A 20,821-nucleotide genomic window follows, 5' to 3' on the forward strand; every position below is an offset into this window, starting at 1 on the left:
ATCTCATTACAGTGTTAGTCTAAACATGAACAAAAGAACTGAACCTCCAAGGTGAGGTGAGAGTGACTGCCCTTGACATCAAGGCAGCATTTGACCGAGTGTGGTATCAAGGAGCCCTAGCAAAACTGGAGTCAATGGGAATCAGGAGGAAAGCTCTGCTGGCTGGAGTCATACCTAACACAAAGGAAAATATTGAGATTGTTGAGGTCATTGGAGGTCAATGAGCTCAGTCCCCAGGCATCACTGTGGGAGTTCCTTAGGGTAATGTTCTAGGCCCAACCATCGCTGCTTCATCAATGACCTTCCCTCCATCATAAGGTCAGAAGTGGGAATGTTCACTGATGATTGTACAATGTTCAGCACCATTCATGACTCCTCAGATACTGAAGCAGTCCATGCCCATATGCAGCAAGACCTGGACAACATTCAGGTTTGGGATGATAAGTGACAATTAAAATTCAGGCCACACAAGTGCCAGACAATGACCATCTCCAACAAGAGTGAATCCAACAATCTCCCATTGACATTCAATGGCATTGCCATCACTGAATCCCCCATTATCAACATCCTGGAGGTTACCATTGACTAGAATCTGAACTGGACCATCCATATAAATACTGTGGCTACACGAGCAGGTCAGCGGCTGGGAATTCTACAGGATGTAACTCACCTCCTGACTCTCCAAAACCTGTGTACCATTAACAAGGCACAAGTCAGCCATGTGATGGAATACCCTCCACTTGCCTGAATGAGTGCAGCTCCAGCAACAATCAAGATGCTTGACACCATCTAAGTCAAAGCAGCCCGCTTGATTGGCACCCCATCTACCACCTTCAATGTTCACTCTCTCCAGCACCGATGCACAGTGGCTGCAACAACTCTCTAAGGCTCCTTCCACAGCAACTTCCAAACCCACAACCTCTATCACCTAGAAGGACAAGGGCAGCAGCTGCATGGGAACCACCTACATGTTCCCCTCCAAGCCACACATCATACTGAATTGCAACTATATCGCCGTTCCTTCACTGTCGCTTGATCAAAATCCTGGAACTCCCTTCCTAAAAGCACAGTGGGTGTACCTACACTACATGGGCTGCAGCGGTTCAAGAAGGCAGCTCACCACCACCTTCTGAAGGGCAATTAGGGACAGGCAAAAAAAAAGGCTGGCCTAGCCAGTAATGCCCATATCCCGTGAAAGAATTTTTTAAAATGTGATTAAATGACCAAATGAATAGAGAAAAGTTGTTCGTCAGCACTTCCTTAACAAGCAGGCAAAATGCATTTCAAAACCAACAAGATTTGATTAAGAAAATATAATGAACATGTAAATTAGAGTTAAATAAAGAGGAAAATGCCTCTTGATTTTGTTTAGATTCTAATTTTATTGTCAAACTGCTGCTAGAAAATTCCACTAATATGAATTATGAAGATGTGCCAAGGCCATTCAATTGCAAGCAGTCATGAATATGATTTTAACCAGGCTGAGAGCCCCTGGGAAGCTGCTTCATGGGCTGAATATATACCTGCATAGTGGTTTGTGATTGTGTCATTCCAGAGTGGCAGTGATACCAGCTTGAATTTGTTGGCCTCTTTTCTTCTGTACTTTTTTTTATTGTGTTTGCAATAAATTACATTTGCATTTCTTGAAGCTAAAATATATTGTTTTTATTCGTTCATGGGATGTGGGTGTCATTGGCTAGGCCAGCATTTATTGCCCATCCCTAATTGCCCTTGTTTGGAGGGCATTATGAAGCAGTTATACAATTGGTAGCATATTTACTTTTATCATTTATGAAGTCTTTACATACTAAGGTGTAAAAATACATGCATTTTATGAGTGTACATTCACATACGCAGCTTATGAAGTCATTGTGCATCCTACAGGAAGAACCTATCGCCTCATCCAAACTGCTGGCACTGGGACAATGGAGGTGAAAGGTTGAAATCGAGGAGAATGTAATTGTTGTAACATGTGGAATATATGATTTTTGAGCTGGTCTTAATGCAGTTTGCTGCAACTAGTGTTGTTCAGGGTCGAATCCCATATGCTTTGCCATCCTTCTCCCCTGTCTGTCTGCTTAGACCTTGTTACTATGCTGCCTTTAAGCTTCCTCTTCTGTGCTTACTTATGGAGGTAAGATTGGTCCACAAGGTGCAGATGTATCCACAAGAGGCTGTTAAGGGGTAGAAGGAACAATCCAAAGCAATTGATTCATGGTGGCCTATAAAGTATTGCAGGGCTCCTGAGGCAATGCTCCATAAAACTTCATAAATGTACAACATAGAAGGAGGTCATTAAGCCCAACATGCCTGTGCTAGGAAGATAATGTATTGGTCATGCTGGGCAAGGTGAAATTTGTAGTAACTGCTGGAAAACGCATTATGTGATATCTCCTGGAGTAGCTGGCTGAATCTGCTGATTCCTTTCTCATGCTCGGTTCTGTATCCAGTTAAAATGAATTCCTCTGTATTATGACCGAACAGTTGGTAAAGCTGAGTTATTTTTTGAAAATCCCAGAAGGAAACTTTAAACAACTGTCATAACCTATAAGTGTTATGTTTGAGATGCAACTTTAAATTCAGGAATCAGACCACTAGTTCTCGAGAGGTTTTATATTAAGTGAGATGAAACATTTTATTAATTTACACAAGTTAAATATATACACATGACTACAAATTAGTATGATCATAACTTTTAACAAATTCCCAAACTAATCTCCATTAAGGCAACAACAACCCACAGACATTTCCAGACACCAACCAAAGCATTTTCACCTTATGAATTCAAAATGAGCTTCTTTTCACTTTGGTTCCTGTGGAGACAGTTGGAGGCTTACAGCTGCTTTTGATCCCACATTGCTTCTCCCCTATACCCACAAAATGGTTGTCTTGTTATACCAAGCACAGCCCATTGAATATAAATTCTCATTTTATCACCAGCTACTTTGAACACCACCTCTCTAACAATAAAACCCCTTTCATTGTACCAATTTTATTAGTAATATAAACATATGGCTTGGTCTCTGCTAGCTAGGTGTCAGAAATCACCTCACTTCTTGAATGCTCTATTCAAAAAATGCAAATGCATTCTACCTCTCTGTTTACATCTCAAACTAGCACACATCAAAGCACCCAGACTAGCTGACTTTAATCCAATCAAGACACACCCACAGACTAAACCTCTATTTTAAAAGAAAAATACTTTCCAATAACATTATGTACATTAATAGCTTTATGACATTCTGGAAGATCCCCATTCTGCCATTCTGGGGAGAGAGCTGATGGACCATAAGAGATCCTTAAAGAAGTATGCAGCTCTCTCTAGGCTGAGAGAGCAGTAGTGACAATGACTGTCAACCAGTGATTCCTGCAGGTCTATGAATGATGTGTTGTGCACAGGAAAAGGCAGTGGGGAGAGAGGCTCTGGCTCCATTTCCAGCCATGTGTTTTGTTTGTAACTGATCAGTGGGTTGAAGGGAGGAGCTCGTGGGATGTGGTGGATGGGGTGCAGAGGGGCGGGGGAGGGGGAATTCACTGGGAAGGGGTTGGCAGGTTAGGATCAGGCCACAGTTGTTTGGGTCTGAGCTGCCAGTAATAATGTCTGAAATTTGGGAAACTCAATGTTCCACCACCTCTCCTCCTTTTAGTTTGAACATAAAGCAGACAATTGAGCTTTCTGTCCTCCTTTAAATCCCAAGCATCAATAATCAATGTTGATCGGTTTTTCTTTCAGATGATCATTCTCGGGTCAGACTGCAACCATTGGAAGGAGACTCAAATTCTGATTACATTAATGCAAACTATGTTGAAGTAAGTAACTAAATTAATCAATATAAACCTGAATGTGGCTTCTGTTGTGTTTTTCTTTCGTTGGCCAAGTGTCAGGGTTGGTGAATAGAGACCTCTTTTCCACTTTTTGTACCAGCTGCCGATATCGAATACTTTCAGGTCAGGTAGAACACAGAGCAGAGTCAGACTAAAGCTCCTTTATCTCTACCCAACAAATTGGCAATTTCAGAACAGCATGTCCTACTATACCAGCGTGGCATTAGCATTTCCCACACCAGTTATTGTACAGCTTCAAAAAGTGAAGCTGTCAGTTTGATGCTGATTATGGGCAGTTTTGTTCAGTAGGTTTGTGCCCATTAGGAACTGACTGTCACAAATTCATTTTCTCTTCTAACTGGCAGAGAGCAGATACTTTCATCTTTTTAGTCTGACCTGTGGATTGAATATTATACTGTAGGGGGTGCTTTTAGTGTTGTGGTTGAGCGCTTGTGGCAAAGAATACCTGTGATTGCTTTGTGTAAGAATATGAATGCATTTGTGAAGGTTTCAGTCCCACTATTTCTCATGGAATCAAGAGCACTTTCTAAAAGAACACAGTCATTGAAATGCTGAAATGTTCATAAATATAGTCACATTCTTAGCCACCGTAGGAGCACAGTAGATAGTCCCTTATTTTGCATCTAATCATGCTGCACCTACCCCAGGAGTGCTTGAAGCTGATGCTGAGTGAACAACATTTGAAAGAATGTCAATCACCAGCTATATGATAAGCCTTAACCAAACTTAGTGAGCACACATATAAAGCTGAAGAAGCAAATACCTTTACAAGAACAACTTATATTTTTATAGCACTCTTAGTGTACTAAAACATCCTCAAGGCACTTACCAGGTGCATTATGAAACAAGCAACCGAGCAACATAAGGAGATATTGGGTAAGATTACCAAAAGCTTGGTCAAAGAGATGGGTTTTAAATAGGGTCTTAAAGGAGGAAAGCAAGGTAGAGAGACAGAGGGAATTCCAGAGCTTAGGGTCTAGATGGCTGAAGGCACATCTGCCAATGATGGAGCGATTGGGGATGCTCAAGTGGTCAAAATTTGAGGAGCGCTGATATCTCAGAGGGTTATGAAGTTGGAGGAGGTTACAGAGATAGGGAGGACATGGAGGGATTTGAAAACAAGGATGAGAATCAAGACATTGCTTGACCGGGAGCCAGCATAGGTCAGCGAGCACAGGGCAATAGGGAAAAAGGATTTGTTGCAAGGTAAGACACAGGCAGCAGATTTTTGGATGACCTGAAGTTTACAGAAGGTAAAATATGAGATACCAGCCAGGACTGCGTTGGAATAGTCAAGTTTAGACGTAGGAAAGGCATAAATGAAGGTTTCAGCGGCAGATGAGCTGAGACAGGGGTGAAGTTGGGCGATGTTACTGAGGTGGAAATAGGCAGTCTTAGTGATGGCACAAATATGTGGCCAGAACCTCATCTTGGGGTCAAATATGACACCAAGACTGCGGACAATCTGTTTAAGTTCCAAACAGTTGCCAGGGAGAGGGATGGAGTCAGTAGCTAGGGAACGGAGTTTGGAGTGGGAATCGAAGACAGTGGCTTTAACATGAATCAAGAAAGAAAGGCAGTATCATCAATTTTTTTCCCTCTGTGGATAAGCTGCATTACATCTATCCTGTCTTCTGAAAAGTAATTATTTAGCTGGCTAAGTGTTTACCCATGCTTACCTCAAATTTTAAACATGTAACAGTACCCACTTAAGAGGAATTGATTTTCAGCCCTCTGTAATACAGCGTTGTTTATTTAAATATTAATGTTTCATATGGAAAGAATTCAAAGACAATATTATGTGAGACTTCAAGCATTCATTCTTGTTATTCTGATGGCAGTTGTATGATTACCAAAATTTATTGTGTGCAAGACTGCAATAGGCTGCCATGGAACTGAAGGCCCTTATATATTCAGACTTTTACAAAAAATAATACACAAGAGCTATTAAACAGTAAAGAATTAAAGGACTCAGAGTTGTTTTCAAGGCTGCATGCAATTGGAAATTCTCAGTTGGTGCACCATTACAAAAACAAAATGCTGCGGAATTTGGAAATGTGAAATGAAAACAGAAAATGCTGGAAATACTCAGCAATCTGGCAGCATCTGTGGATAGCACCATGGCTAACTTTTCATCCGAACTGGAAGATGCTAAGAGACGTAACAATTCAGAACCAGCATCATGAAAAGCCAAAGTCCCTAACTGGAAATGCTAGAAACTATGGAATATAATCTGTTAGGCACCTGTGAAACTCCTGCATCACCATGTAATCAAAACAGAATTTGATATATTTGCTCTATTAAAAAGAAACAATAGAAAAATAGAAGGGAGTAGAAATAAATTATGGAGATTTATTAACAAGAAAGAAAATGTCTGAAAGGTGCACAGCAGGTCAACCAGCATCTGAAAGAAAGGAAAGATAGGTTAACACTTTGAGTGGGATCAGGCATTAGAACTCATAAGAACTGGACGAACACACCCATCTTACAGATATTGATCAATTCCCTGTGAAGCCCCAGAACTTTCTTTATTTAATTTAAATTAATAAACTGTGTTAATAACTGTATTTAAAAGGAGGTGCTTACACTGACAGTCACACTTAAAACAGAATTTTAGTACAGGCAGTATAGTTGGTAACAATCTACCTCTGAAAAATTCTTCATTACTCCAAATAGTCCTCCTGCCTACCAACTCCCCCATATATTTCCATTCACTCAACTGCAGGCCAATAATGTTCGTGTTTTATACAGTATCCGATTTGCAGCCTGCTGAAAAGAGTACAAATTATGAAAGATTTTGAGTGGACATGGAGAGAGTGTATCCTCTTGTAGGGAAGAGCAAAGCTGGAGGCCATCAATAGAAGATAGTCACCAAGAAATTCAATAGAGAATTCAGCAGAAAATTCTTTACCCAGAGAGCGGTGGGAATGTGCAACTTGCTACCATGGGGAATGGTTGAGGCGAACAGACATTTAAGGGGAAGCTAGATAAGAGTATGTCAGAGAAGGAAAGAGAGAATTATGCTGATAGAGTTAGATGAGGAGAATGGGGGGAGCCTTGAGAGGAACATAAATTCCAGTTGGGCCAAATGGCCTATTTCTGAGCTGTATATGCAATTCTGTGAAATTCGATGTAATTGCCATGTATATTTTTGTTTGGCAAAGATGCACCATCACAATCTTCGAGCAGTTTACTGTTTCTGTTCTTTGACCCTCTTTAGACCACTTCACAAAAACCAGGTTAAGTAACATACTGTTGAGAGGAATTTTCTATTTCTGTATTATGTTGCTAAGGGAGTTCAAGGCTATTTTTTTCTCTTTTCAGGGCTACCACAGACCAAATCACTATATCGCCACACAAGGTAAGGAAGTGTATAAACCTCTTTAAGTGATATATATTTCACCATTTGTTGATATTAGTTTAAAAAGTCAGTATAAGGCATATTTGCCTGCTTTATCATTATGCTGTCTTTTCGTAAATCATTGCATTCGCTTGTGCTATGTTCATAGTACAGAAGCTGTTCATGTGAGTTAGGTTTTTTTTAAAGGCTGGCCTCCCTCTGCTCTGGAATTCTACTCCTATCCCCTTTACTTTATGGGACATCTCCACTGCACCAGAGGCAACAGACAACAACTGATGGCATGTCGGCTTGTTTAAAAGTTGTGATTGTAGCAGGTTTACTGTCTTCTCCTCCATCTCTGGCTCTTTTCCTAATGGCTATGGGTGATTCATACAGACTGCCAAAGAGGAAATGAACCGAAAACTCAGCCTGCACACAGCAAGAAAATAAAACCTTTACCTCGCTGTTCCAGCTTTGCCGCCTCCCAAAGAAGCAGGGAAAATTAACTTTTCAAATATGTTTCTGTATCCCGAAAGGTAACATAGAAACTGGAGTAGGCCATTCAACCCCTCGGGCCTGTTTCACCATTCAGTTAGGTTATTTGCATTAAATCTCTGTGATTGCCTATGTCCAATAACCCTTGCCTAACAAAAATCTTTCAAACTCAGCACTGAAATTTTATGTTGACATACATCATTTTGGGGGAGGAGAGTTCCAGGGGAGAGAGTTTCACTACCCCTTTTTTGTGAAGGAGTGTGCTGCCTGACATCAGCCATGAATGGCCTAGCTCAAATTTTAAGGTTGTGTCCCCTTGTTCTGGAATTACCTCACCAAAGAAAATAGTTTGTTTTCTTTGGACGCTATCAACTCTTTTAATCATCTTAAATACCCGAATTAGTTCACCCCTTAACTGTTTACACTCAAGCTAATAGAAGCCTTCATTTATGAAACCTGTCCTCATAAATTAACTCCTTTAGCCTTGATATCATTCTGATGAATCTGTACTGTATCTCTTCCATTAACCCCGTTACATCTTTTCTGAGGTGGCGGGGGGTGTGTGTGTGTGGGTGTGGGTGTGGGGGTTTGGGGGGGGGGGGGGTGGGGGGGTGGTGGGGGATTGCCCAGAACTGAATGCAATACTCTAATTGAGTTAACCAGAACTGTATCTAACATGTTATCCATTCATCTTGTACTCCAGTCGCTTTAGGCCATTAGCCTTTTAAATTATTTTTTTGCCCACTAGTTTTTAATGACATCTGTACTTGGACTCCTAAACCTCTCTGCTATTCAGCTGAGCCTAGCTTCTCACCATTTAGGAGCTACTTTGATCCATCAGTGTGAAAGACCTCACACATCCTTTTTTTAAAAAAACACTGCCACTGAACTTTGAGCTACCCTTTTTGTCAGCACTGTAAGACGATGGCAGCATCAAGCAGCAGAAATGTGCTTCATCCTCACTGTAGCCAGGGAGGGAGCGAATCCAGTGCTAGTCTGGATGGAACTGAACAAGTTACTGGAGAAATTATGATGGAAGCCAATTACATATCTGAGAATCGGATAGAGGAAAGGGACGTTGGAGATGGGACATTAGTGGAGAAGACAAAAACAAAAAACCTGCGGATGCTGGAAATCCAAAACAAAAACAGAATTACCTGGAAAAACTCAGCAGGTCCGGCAGCATCGGCGGAGAAGAAAAGAGTTCTGTCGAAGGGTCATGAGGACTCGAAACGTCGGCTCTTTTCTTCTCCGCCGATGCTGCCGGACCTGCTGAGTTTTTCCAGGTAATTCTGTTTTTGTAGTGGAGAAGACAGATTGATCAGCTGTCCTTTTATTTAAGATGGCGTAATGATAGTTTTGAAAGGAAGGAAATGCAATGACAGAAAGAAGGAAACCAGTGATAGTGTCAGCTAGCATGAGTGCCAGAAGCTGTGTGGGGTGGGGATTGAGAGAACAGAAGATGGGCAAGGAGAGAGACGCAGATTTGAATTCTGTGGAGTGGATGGGCTTTGAGTGTATTCAAATTGGGCCCAGGGTTGAAGGCAAAAAGAGGTTGGGAGACAGAACGTGATTGGATACTGGGAGCCGAAGGAACAGGGAGAAGTGGCAGAGACAGCTGAATGAATGCTCCAATCTTAGAAGCAAAGATGTGAACTCCTCATATGTGGTGTTTAAAGTGAGGATGATAGGATGGAGGAACGTGACTGAGGGAGTAATTGGTAGTTTTGGCCGAAGAAGGTGAGGGGCATTAATGTTTGACCATTCCCACCATTTCTGACAATTGATGGCTGAGGTGTGTGTGAGGTATATTCAAATCTAGGCTAGTAAGGCTGCATTACATAAGTTCTTTAAAATACTTGATGAAGTCTAAAATGTTGCCTGCAAAATAAAATCTGTACAATATAATTAAAGCTAAAAGCCTTTTCAGGAAGCTGAACAGATCTTAATACTTGAAGTCACATTAAATCACAGAGTAGACTTTATTTATCAATTTAGTAAAAATGCTTGAATGTCATAAGGGAATGGAGATGGGAAATGATGCAAGTAGGAGATAATGTTTGATACAGAGCCAAATTCATGCAGAGTGGGGGAAATGGACAGAAAATAATAGTACTTTGGTGACATTATCCGTCTTATATTATGCACAACTTTTGTTCGGCTCAACAACCAGATGGAAAACTAACAGAATATCAAGTAGAGCATCACTCTATAATTACTCTGAACTCACAAAGTTAACACAAACATATGAACTATGAGCAGGAGTAGGCCACTCGGCCCCTTGAGCCTCCTCCTCCATTCAATGAGATCATGGCTGATCTGAATGTAACTTCGACTCCACATTCCTGCCTACCCCCAATAAACTTTCACCCGCTTGTTTATCAAGAATCTATCTAGCTCTGCCTTAAAAATATTCAAAGATTCTACTTCCACCACCTTTTGAGGAAGAGAGTTCCAAAGCCTCACAACAGTCTGAGAGAAAAAAATTCTCCTCACCTCTGTCTTGATGAGCAATCCCTTATCTTTAAACAGTGATCCCCTGGTTCTAGATTCTCCCACAAGAGGAAACATCCTCTCCACATCCACCCTGTCAAGATGCCAAAGGATCTTAAAGGTTTCAATTAATTTACCTCTTACTCTTCTAAATTACAGTGGATACAAGCCTAACTTGTCCAACCTTTCCTCATAAGACAACCCACCCATTCCTGGTGTTAGCCTAGTAAACCTTCTCCGACCTGCTTCTAAAGCATTCACATCTTTCTTTAAAAATGAGACCAACACTGTACAAAATACTCCACATGTGTCTCACCATTGCCCTGTATAACTGAAGCATAACCCCCCTACTTTTGTAATCAATTCCCCTCACAATAAATGATAACATTCTAATATCTTTCCTAATTACTTGCTGTACCTGCATACTAACCTTTTGTGATTCATGCACTAGGACACCCAGATCTCTCTGAGTCTCAGAGCCCTTCATTCTCTCACCATTTAGATAATAAGCTTCTATTTTATTCTTCCTGCTAAAATGAATGATTTCACATTTGCCCACATTTTTTCCATTTGCCAGATCTTTGCCCACTCACTTAACCTTTCTATGTCACTTTGCCTCCTCACATCCTCTTCACAATTTATTTTCTACATATCTCAGTAAATTTAGCCACCATTCCTTCAATCCCTTCATCCAAGTCATTTATATAAATTGTAAAAAGTTGAGGCCCCAGTACTGATCCCTGTGGCACACCACTCATCACCTCCTGCCAACCAGAAAAAGGCTCATTTATGCCAACTCTCTGTTTCCTGTTAGCTAACCAATCTTCTATCCATGCCATGTTACCCCCTACACCATGAGCTTTAATTTTCTGCAATAACCTTTGATGTGGCACTTTATCAAATGCCTTCTGGAAATCTAAGTATATAGTACTGGTTCCCCTTTATCCACAGCACATGTGACTCCTTCAAATAAATTGGTTAAACATGCTTTCCCTTTTACAAAACCATGTAGATTCTGCCTGATTGCCTTGAATTTTTCTAAGTGCCCTGTTATAACATCTTAAATTATGGTTTCTAACATTTTCACTATGACAGATGTTAGGCTAACTAGCCTATAGGTTCCTGCTTTCTGTCTCCCTCCGTTTTTAGATTAAGGAGTTATATTTGCTCTTTTTCAATCTAATGGAACCTTCCCCGAATCTAGGAAATTTTGGAAAATTAAAACTTGTGCATAAACTATCTCATGAGCCACTTCTTTCAAGATCTTAAGGTGAAGTCCGTCTGGACCTGGGGATTTGTCAGCCTGCAGCCCCAATAATTTGCTCAATACCACTTCCCTGGTGATTGTAATTTTCCTGAGTTCCTCCCTCCCTTCCATTTCCTGATTTATAGCTATTTTCGGGATGTTAACTGTGTCCTCTATAGTGAAGACTGAAGCAAAATACCTGTTTAATTCATCCACCATATCTCTACTTTCCATTATCAATTGCCCAGACGCACTTTCTATAGGACCAATGCTCACTTTGTTAACTCTTTTCTTATTTAAATATCTATAGAAACTCTTAGTATCTGTTTTTTTATATTACTAGCCACCTTTCTCTCATACATTAATTTTTCCCTCCTTGTTAATCTTTTTGTCAATCTTTGTTGTACTTTATATTCTTTCCAACCTTCTGACCTGCCACATGTCTTTGCATAATTATATGCTTTTTCTTTAAGTTTGATACTGTCTAACTTTTTTAGTTAACCACGGATGGTGGGCCCTCCCCTTGGAACTTTCCTTTCTCATTGGTATGTATATATGTGGTGTATTCTGAAATATCCCTTTAAATATCTGCCACTGAATTTCTATTAACATATCCCTTAACCTCATTTGCCAGCTCATTTTAGCTAGCCCTGCTTTTCTGCCTTCATAATTGCCCTTCATTTAAGTTTAAAATGTTAATCTTGAACGCACTCATTTCTCCTTCAAAATGAATGTAAAATTCAATCATATTATGATCACTACTTCCTAGGGGTAACTTCACTAGGAGGTTATCAATTATCCCCTTCTCATCGCTCAATACCGGGTCTAGTATAGCCTGCTCCATGGTTGGCTCTAGAATGTGCTGTTCTAAGAAACTATCCTGAAAACATTCTATGAGCTCCTCATCTACACTACCTTTGCCCATGTGATTTTTCCAGTCTATATGTAGATTAAAATCCTCCATGATTATTGCTGTACCTTTCTGGCAAGCTCCCATTATCTCTTCTTTTATACTCTGTCCTACTGTGTAGTTACAATTAAGAGGCCTGTACACCACTCCCACAAATGACTTATTGCCTTTATCTCAACCTAAACTGCTTCTACATCCTGGTTTCCTGAACTTAGGTATCCCTCTCTAATGTGCTAATGCCATCATTAATTAATAGAGCCACCCCTCCACCTTTTCCTAGCTTCCTGTCCTGCCTAAATGTCACTTACCCTTCAATATTCAGGTCCCAATCTATGTCATCCTGTAGCCATGTCTCTGTAATGGCTATCAAACCGTACTTCTTTATTTCTATTTGTGCTCGCAGTTCATCTGTTTAGTTTTGAATGCTACATGCGTTTAGATACAGAGCCTTTAGTTCCGTCCTTTTATTATTTTTATAGTGTCTAGCCCAATCTGCTGATTTAATCTTAGAATTATACTTTCTGTCCCTTCCTGTCACGGTCTGTTTATCATTTCCCATATTAATACCTGTCTCTCTTGTCTTGTCTCTACTCTTTGGTTTATCACATCTTCCCAAATTTGATCCCTTGCCCCCACTATTCAGTTTAAAACCCTCTCTACTTCCCTAGTTAGGTGGCTCGCGAAGACACCAATCCCAGCACAGTTCAGAAGCAGACTGTCCCTATGGTACAGATCCCACTTTCCCCAATACTGATGCCAGAGCTCCACACACTGGAACCCACTTCCACACCGGGTTTTGAGCCACACATTCATTTCTCTAATATAAAATAAAAACAGAAAGTGTTGGAAAATCTCAGCAGGTCTGAGCAGCATCTGTGGAGAGAGAAACAGAGTTAATGTTTTGAGTCTGTATGTCTCTTCTTCAGAGCATTAATTTCTCTAACCTTGCTTGCCCTATGCCAATTTGCATGTGGCTCAGGAAATAATCCAAAAATTATTGCCTTTAAGGTTTTGCTTCTTGATTTGGTGCCTAGCTCATCGCACTGACTGTACAGAGCTTCCTTCCTCATCCTGCCTCTCTCACTGGTACCTACATGGACATGGATTGGTCACTGGACCCTCCCCATCCCAATGCAATTTCCTCTTCAGCCCTGAGCAGATGTTTCAAACCCTGGCACCGGGCAGGCAACACAGCTGTCTGGACTCTTACTCTTAGCTACAGAGAACAGTAGCAATTCCTCTTACTATACTTTCCCCTACTACCACTACATTCCTTTTTGCTCCCCCCATATGGATGGGCGCCTGCACCACGGTGCCATGGTTAGTTTGCTTATCCACCCTGCAGACCCCATTCTCATGCAAACAAGCTGAGAGCACCCCAAACCTGATGGGCAATTGCAGAGGCTCACACTCTTGCCCCCTGGATCCTTTTACCTGCCTCAGTCGCAGTCAAACCCTCCTGTTCCTGGCCACTGACCAAATCAGAAGACCCTATCCTAAATGGTGTGACTGCCTCCTGGTATAAAGCATCCAGGTAACTTTCCCCCTCCTTGATGTGTCGCAGAGTCTGCAGCTCAGCCTCCAGCTCAATGACTCTGAGCCGAAGTTCTTCAAGTTGCAAATACTTATTGCAGACGTGTTTGCCCTGGATCACAATGTTATCCAGGAGCTCCCACATGCTGCAACCTTGACCCATCACCTGACTTGCCATCCTTAATGTATTTTAATTAATTATATTGATCACATATTTAATGTTGCTTTCTTACATATTTAATTAACTTTACCACCAAAGTATGTACTATTTTAAACCTTAGGTATAGAATAGAACTTACCCACTTACCAGATACTCACCAAACTCTCTTTTCCCTGTAGTAAAGCTTGAACCAGTTTCCATGGGGTGAGAAAGATAGAAAGAGGAAACAAACAACTTCTTCTCCCAACTCCCCTCTCACCAAACTCCAAGTCTTCACTCAGTTAGTCATCAACACTCCTTCAAGGCAGATGGGGACTAAGATTTGAGAGACTATGGAGGGAGGGGTACCTGGGCAGGAGGAGGGTATTAACTTGGGGAGGTCCTCTGATGGGCCCAGGAGAAGGGAGTAGTTAAGAAGGAACACCGCTGCCCGCCACCAGCCTGCATAGGCTGCTTGGCATGGGCCTCTCTGTTGCTGGTTAAATCCTGGCAATGGCAGGATAAGACTTTTAAGTGGGCATTAATTGGCCCTCTGGCGGGCGGGCTGCCCAATGCCACCCCCACCAATGGTAAAATTGCAGTGAGGGCAAGGGCAGGTGTGTAGGTGGCAGGCAGGGCGTCCACTGGATTTAACATGCCACCACCACCCTCGCCACCCCACCAACTCACAATGGCTTCAAGCCCACCAGCAGAGGAGCATTAAAGCTAGCCCCATAAATCCAGTCACAGTGACCACTATTTAATAAGTTGAGCTGAGCATTGGTGTCACTCGAACAAATGTCAGTCCACCCACGGTGTCACTCTGTAATAGATCTGAACCTGGTCGCAGTACCACTCTATAATAGATCACAGCTTGGCCGTATTGGGTAATAAATCAGAGTGCAGCCACATCATCTCCCTCCACGTTCAACCAAAGCATCAGTGTCATAAATCTAAATCCAGAATTAATGTCTCACTTTGCAAATCTGCGCTTAACCATAGTATCACTCTATGATAAATCCAAGTCCATTCACAATGTTACTCTGTAAATAAATCCGGCAGAGCGATTCTGTGACACTCTAATAAATGTGAGCACTGTTACAGTGCATAAAATCAAAGCATTGTCAGAGTACCATTCTACAATAATTCTGATTCGGAGAGTCTACAAATTTCTTCACTTGCTGCATCAATGTGTGGAGCTAATAAAAATGAAAAACTATGAATGCTATAAATTTCAAATAAAAGTAGAGAATGATGGTAAGCACAGCAGCTCAAGCAACATCTGATCTGCTGCTGAAACCCCTATTCATGTCTTTGTCACCTCCAGACTTGACTATCCCAATGCAGCCCTGGCTGGCCTCCCACATTCTACCCTCTAAATTTGAGGCCATCCAAATCTCTGCTGCCTGTGTCCTAACTTGCACCAAAACCCTTTCACCCATCACCGCTGTGCTCCCGGTCAAGCAACGTCTCCATTTTAAAATTATCTGCTGTTTTCTAATCTCTCCATGGTCTTGCCCTTCCCTATCTCTGTAATCTTCTCCAGCCCCACAATCCTCACATGCTCGAGTTGATGCTTCTTGATCATCCATTATTTTAATCTCTCCACCATGGGAGGCCCTGAGCTCTGGAATTCCCTCCCTAAACCTCTGTACCTCACTTCCCTCCTTCAAGGCAGTCCTTAAAACCTAAAATCTTAGAGCAATCTTTTGCACATCTGGCTTAATATGTCCTTATGTTGCTCAGTGTCACATTTGGTTTTAGAATGTCCCGTGAAGCGCCCTGGGTTGTATCATTACATTCAGGGCCCGACGTAAATTTGGGTTGTTTTTCCCGCTGTTGAAAGAGGGGGTTTATTTGGGACCCTTCACAACTTTCTCTCTTTATACTTCAGTACTTTCTTTTTGTGATTCAAATTCCTTGTTGACAAGGTGTACTTGGAGATTTCTGAAAATGTGAGGGAGGGAATAATGTCAAAAACAGCACAAATGATACGGCCACACCATCGGTGTCTGAATAAAAGACTAAAGGGATAGAACTGCCAGCCTTGAAAGTTATTCAAACCACAGTTTAGATTAATTTGCTATCCCCACTGACACATGTCATTTGAAACAACTGTGCAGAATTCCCCCGGAGTTACACTCAATGACATCTAATTGTTTTGAAATTCTTAGTGAGTTCCTTCTAACACAAAGTGTTGATGCACAAATGTAAATGGATGCAGCTGAAATTGGCAAATGTAATCAGCAGTAATAGACTTGCAATCTGGTTTTAATAGACTGGGGAGCGACATAATTACCTGTTCATTAGTGTGTTGCCATTTCTGCAGTATGCTAGGATTTATTAAAGCCCCTGTGGGCTGTCTCAAGTGCTGGATAGCAAATCAACGGCAAGGTGAAGTTATAATTTAATCTGTGACCAAGGCATTTTTTTCTGTTGGGAACAAGCCACATCAATGTGACATTTGCACCTCTCTTTATCAGATCCACACAATGTTGACAATGTAATTATTTTATTAAAAGTGTGTCTTTGGAACACACAGGGGATCTCAAAAGGTCGGGTGCGATTTCAGGTCATAAAGTTGAGCTCAGTTGGCATGCTCACTGCTGGATCAAAAAAGCTGTGTTCAACTCCTACACCAGGACTTAAGCTGACACTCCAGTGCTGTACTATGGGATTGCTACCGTGTTGGAGGTGCCATCTTTTAGTTGAGATGTTAAACCAGGGCCTTTTTATGCCCGAAAAATATCACCGGAGTTCTATCCATAAAAGTGCTGAGAGCTCTCCTGTTATCCAAACCAACTTTCCTTCACTCACCACCACCTCTCTCAATGTTGCCACAGTCTCTAAATGATCAGACTGTTTGTCCGATATTCAGTGCCGGGGTGAGCAGAAATTTCCTCTAGTTGAATGTTAGGAAGACCAAAGCCATTGTCTGCTGTCCCTGCCATAGACTGTGTTTCTTTAGTCACTGACTCCATCCCTTCCTCTGGCAATGCCTAAACCTGAACCAGACTTTCACAACCTTGATGTCATTTTGACCCTAGGATGTATTCCTGACCACATATTCGCACCATAACCAAAATTGCCTTTTTCCACCTCCAAAAACATCGCCAGATTCCACTCCACCTTTACTCCTCTGCTGAAATCCACGTCCATGTCTTTGTTACCTCTAGACTTGACCACTCCAATATGCTCCTGGCTGGTCTCCCATGTTCTACCCTCAGTAGACTTGAGGTATCCAAAACTCTGCTGCCTGTTTCATAATTCACAGCAAATCCCATTCACCCATCATCCCTATGCTTGTTGATCTACATTGGCTCCTAGTTAAGCAATGCCTCGTTTTTAAAATTTGCATTGTTGTTTTCAAATTCCTCCAAATTCCTGCCTTTGCCCTATCTTACCTCTGCAACCTTCTCCAGCCCCACACACTCCAAGGTATCTATGCTCCTTTAATTCAGTCTTCTTAAGAAACCCTGATAATCACTCCACCTGGTGATCCTGCCTTCACCTGCCAGGGCACAGGAATTCCCACTCTAAGGGGGATTGCACTAAGTGCAATAGCAGGCCGGTAAAATGACGTTTTACCTGTTGGCCGTGATGACGGCTTTTCACGCCATATCGTCCCAAACCCGCCAGGTTAATTATGCATTCCCGGGATACACGGTGTTTCAATGGCAGGTGATTCGCCTACCACGCTATCACCTCACCGCGTCATCATGCCAGACACCACATTTAAAGTACAGCCGCGCTCGGTGCTTCCAGCCCAGGACTGCAACAAAGTAGACATGGCCCTGAAAGGCAAGAAGACAGCATGTCAGGAAAATTTTTCTATCATTTGTAGTGCAAATTTTAATTTGGAGCCAATCTCCTTGAGGCAGCACTTAGCCTGAGGGAGATCAGTGCATTCTTTCACGCCAATCGGAGGCGCACCTGCCTGCGCCCGCTCCCACTCTTCCTCCCCTAATGGGAGGAAAACCTTTCCCAGTAAAGTCATTCCAGGGAGGAGGGAGGGGCAGAGAGACAGAGTGGATTAGGGAGAAGGCAAGACGCCAATGGTGGAACGATGGGGATGTGCAAGAAGCCAGAATTAGTGTCTGTGTCTATCTGCAAGTGGCAGAAGAATGTGGCTCCAATCCCCTTTTTGAATGTTGACAAAGTGAATGTGCTAGTGTATGAAGTGGGTGTGAGGAGGCTTGCCCTGAGGAAACTTTCCCTGGATGACAGCACTACACCATGCCAGACAGGTGACCAGACTAAACACTGTCTACAGTACCTGAAAACATACAGAACATGATGGCACGCTTTAAAAAATCTGACAAGATAAGACTAACCAACCATACCATTTACCAGGCAAATGCTGAAAACTATTGCCTGTCAATCTGTTCTACATTTACCACTCACCCATTGCCAGCTTTCCTACACCATTATTTTGCATCTCCTGCATACCTGTACTTAAGCAAGGCAGACAGCAAAATAAAACATACAAAAAATCTTACCATCCTCACATCTTCCAAGGAGTTCAAGTTGCACACATGACAGGTGTCAGCGACACCTCTACTCCTGCTATTGCAGAAAGGCATATGTGCATCTAATTAGTAACACTGGGCATTTGTGCCATGGTGTTCATGCAGACCAAGACATCAATCAACATTCTGACCCCTACAGTATCTGATATTCTACTGGTAAGCTAGGAATGAGCAACAAGAACAACAGTTAAGGGTACTTGCCAACCATACATAGTGCTGCTACTCTGTTACAAATTTTCCACACATGTTTTTACAGCAGGTGATTAAGCTCTACTTTGTGCCCTGCACAATTGGCAGGAAGTGATTTGCTAATGTGCTTGGCATGTCTTCTTTCACGGAATTAATGTGCATTAAAATCAACCTACATTGGGGAGTGGACATGGCCCACAATCCTTTCCTCCCCTCATCAACATTTCCATTAAAACTTCACCAGTCTGGTAAAATTGTCCCACCAAGAGCATTGTACCAAATAAATACCGCAAACATTGCAATACAAACCTTTCAACCGTTATTTATGAACTCTTTCATCGATCGGACTTTCCTTGTGCCCATTCCAAATGAGTGCACCGAGAAAAAAAACCATAACTGGCATAAATCCCAGCATGACATGTTCATTTCAAATGCTTTTTACATCAAATCCAAATCTTAACGAGGTCCGTGCATGAAACGGGTGCCATCACTGCAGATCACTAATAGTAGAAGAGTGGAGAATTGCAAGCCTGAAAGGAATTGGCCTTGGGCCTCTGTTCCCAAATCCCAGTCCCTCAGTCCCTCGCTGCCATTTGCACATCTGCTCTCCCAGCATACGGGACCAGGGAACCAGTCCTATGATTTCAACACAGCCGAGAATTCTGTCAGACTTGGAAATTCTCGGTCTAAGCAGTCACATGGCTTAACATTGCGCCCAGGGGACGAAAAGAGACACGAGATAACCACAAAACAAGCTCAGCCCTTACATCACCTAAGAGTTTTGTTGACTTGGATCAATGCCAGGAAAAGCTATTTTAATGTCTCTCAGGCATTTGTCTTTCTGCGCCATAGCTGAGTGCTGCTTCTAGAGATTATTTTCCCATTGGTAACCCCATGGGGAGACTTGTGAAATGTATCTTATTATTCAGACATAGTTAATGATGGTGTTTTATTGAGACAACAGTCGCATTGCATTAGCACAGATTCTGAGAGTATGTCTACCTGCCTCAGCAAGCAGATGTTTTATTGGTTCAGTCAACTTTCTTATGAAACATCTGTTAAGTAAATAGCTCTTCTTAAAAGACAACGCCCTGGAACATGTGGATGTGAGTTCATGGCTGTATAGAAACAGGAGGCCAATGAAAGAAGGCACTATGGTGATCTAAAAAGCACGAAACAAGCACAGTACATATGTTTAATCTGCAACACTGTTTTTAATCGAATTACAATTGAAGACCATTGATACAATGTGGTAAAAGGCCAGGGTAAATAAACTGATGTTGATGCTTATACTTGCACAGAGTGATCGATGATATTGTGCTTAGGGTAAAAGAGTCAAAAAAACATTAGAATCTTTCAAATGCAGTTAGATGCTGACATTTAAACAATGATGATCATGAGAGCTGTTCTCAACTTGGCCAAGAAAGAGAGATTATCTGAATTTCATTTGCTGATATGTAGGAAAATACCCTAGCTAGTCTGCACGCAGCAATATCCCACAAAAATCAGTTAGATCAATGACGTTCATAGCGTTATTGCTTGAATTAGCAATATTCGCCAGCATTCTGGGAGAACACCCCTTCTCTTCTCTGAACAGCCCCATGGAATACTTAAACCACCACTGAACCAGATGATGATCAACCTTAAACATAAGGCTGGACATCATTAGTTCAGCAACAGTTGTAAAGTTTCAGAGTTGGTGAGGCTGAGAGCTTTGTTGTTTAGGGTACCTGCCTCTAACCTGTACCATTTGCTGTATTTACCTCAAATTGTTTTGCACTTCTCCCAGAGTTGCTTTATCCTGCTGGTCAAAAGAAATGGAATTAGTCAGCGCCTACTGAGAATAAATGTGCGCATGTGTGGATAGTCTTCATGTAGTGCTTATGCTGAGGGTGAGAAGAAGCAAATTGCAAGCAGGATGATGACATGTTTAATGGAAATAAAATGATCAGAGTGCCAGGGTGTAAAGTGAGGAAGGATTGTTGAGCAGAATCTTTAAATTAAGAAACGCATAACCTCAGCCTGTTCTGTTTCAAAGCCCTCACAATTCTACAAGTGCAACAGGAATACTCAAAGTTACTTTGTTTATTCTTTCATGGGA

General features: G+C 41.8%; 1 protein-coding gene across 10 annotated transcripts in view; it reads left to right on the forward strand.

Annotated features, from left to right (window-relative positions):
• Positions 1-20,821, forward strand: part of LOC121279045 (receptor-type tyrosine-protein phosphatase mu-like) — an 873,720-nt gene that overhangs the window by 761,717 nt on the left and 91,182 nt on the right. For all 10 annotated transcript variants that reach the window (XM_041189846.1, XM_041189847.1, XM_041189849.1 and 7 more), the window contains 2 exons: positions 3,734-3,810; positions 7,171-7,207. In XM_041189846.1, coding sequence (XP_041045780.1) covers positions 3,734-3,810; positions 7,171-7,207 — 114 coding nt within the window. The remainder of the gene's footprint in view (positions 1-3,733; positions 3,811-7,170; positions 7,208-20,821) is intronic.

The sequence above is a fragment of the Carcharodon carcharias genome, chromosome 6 (genome assembly GCF_017639515.1).
Source record: "Carcharodon carcharias isolate sCarCar2 chromosome 6, sCarCar2.pri, whole genome shotgun sequence".
NCBI lineage: Eukaryota > Metazoa > Chordata > Chondrichthyes > Lamniformes > Lamnidae > Carcharodon > Carcharodon carcharias.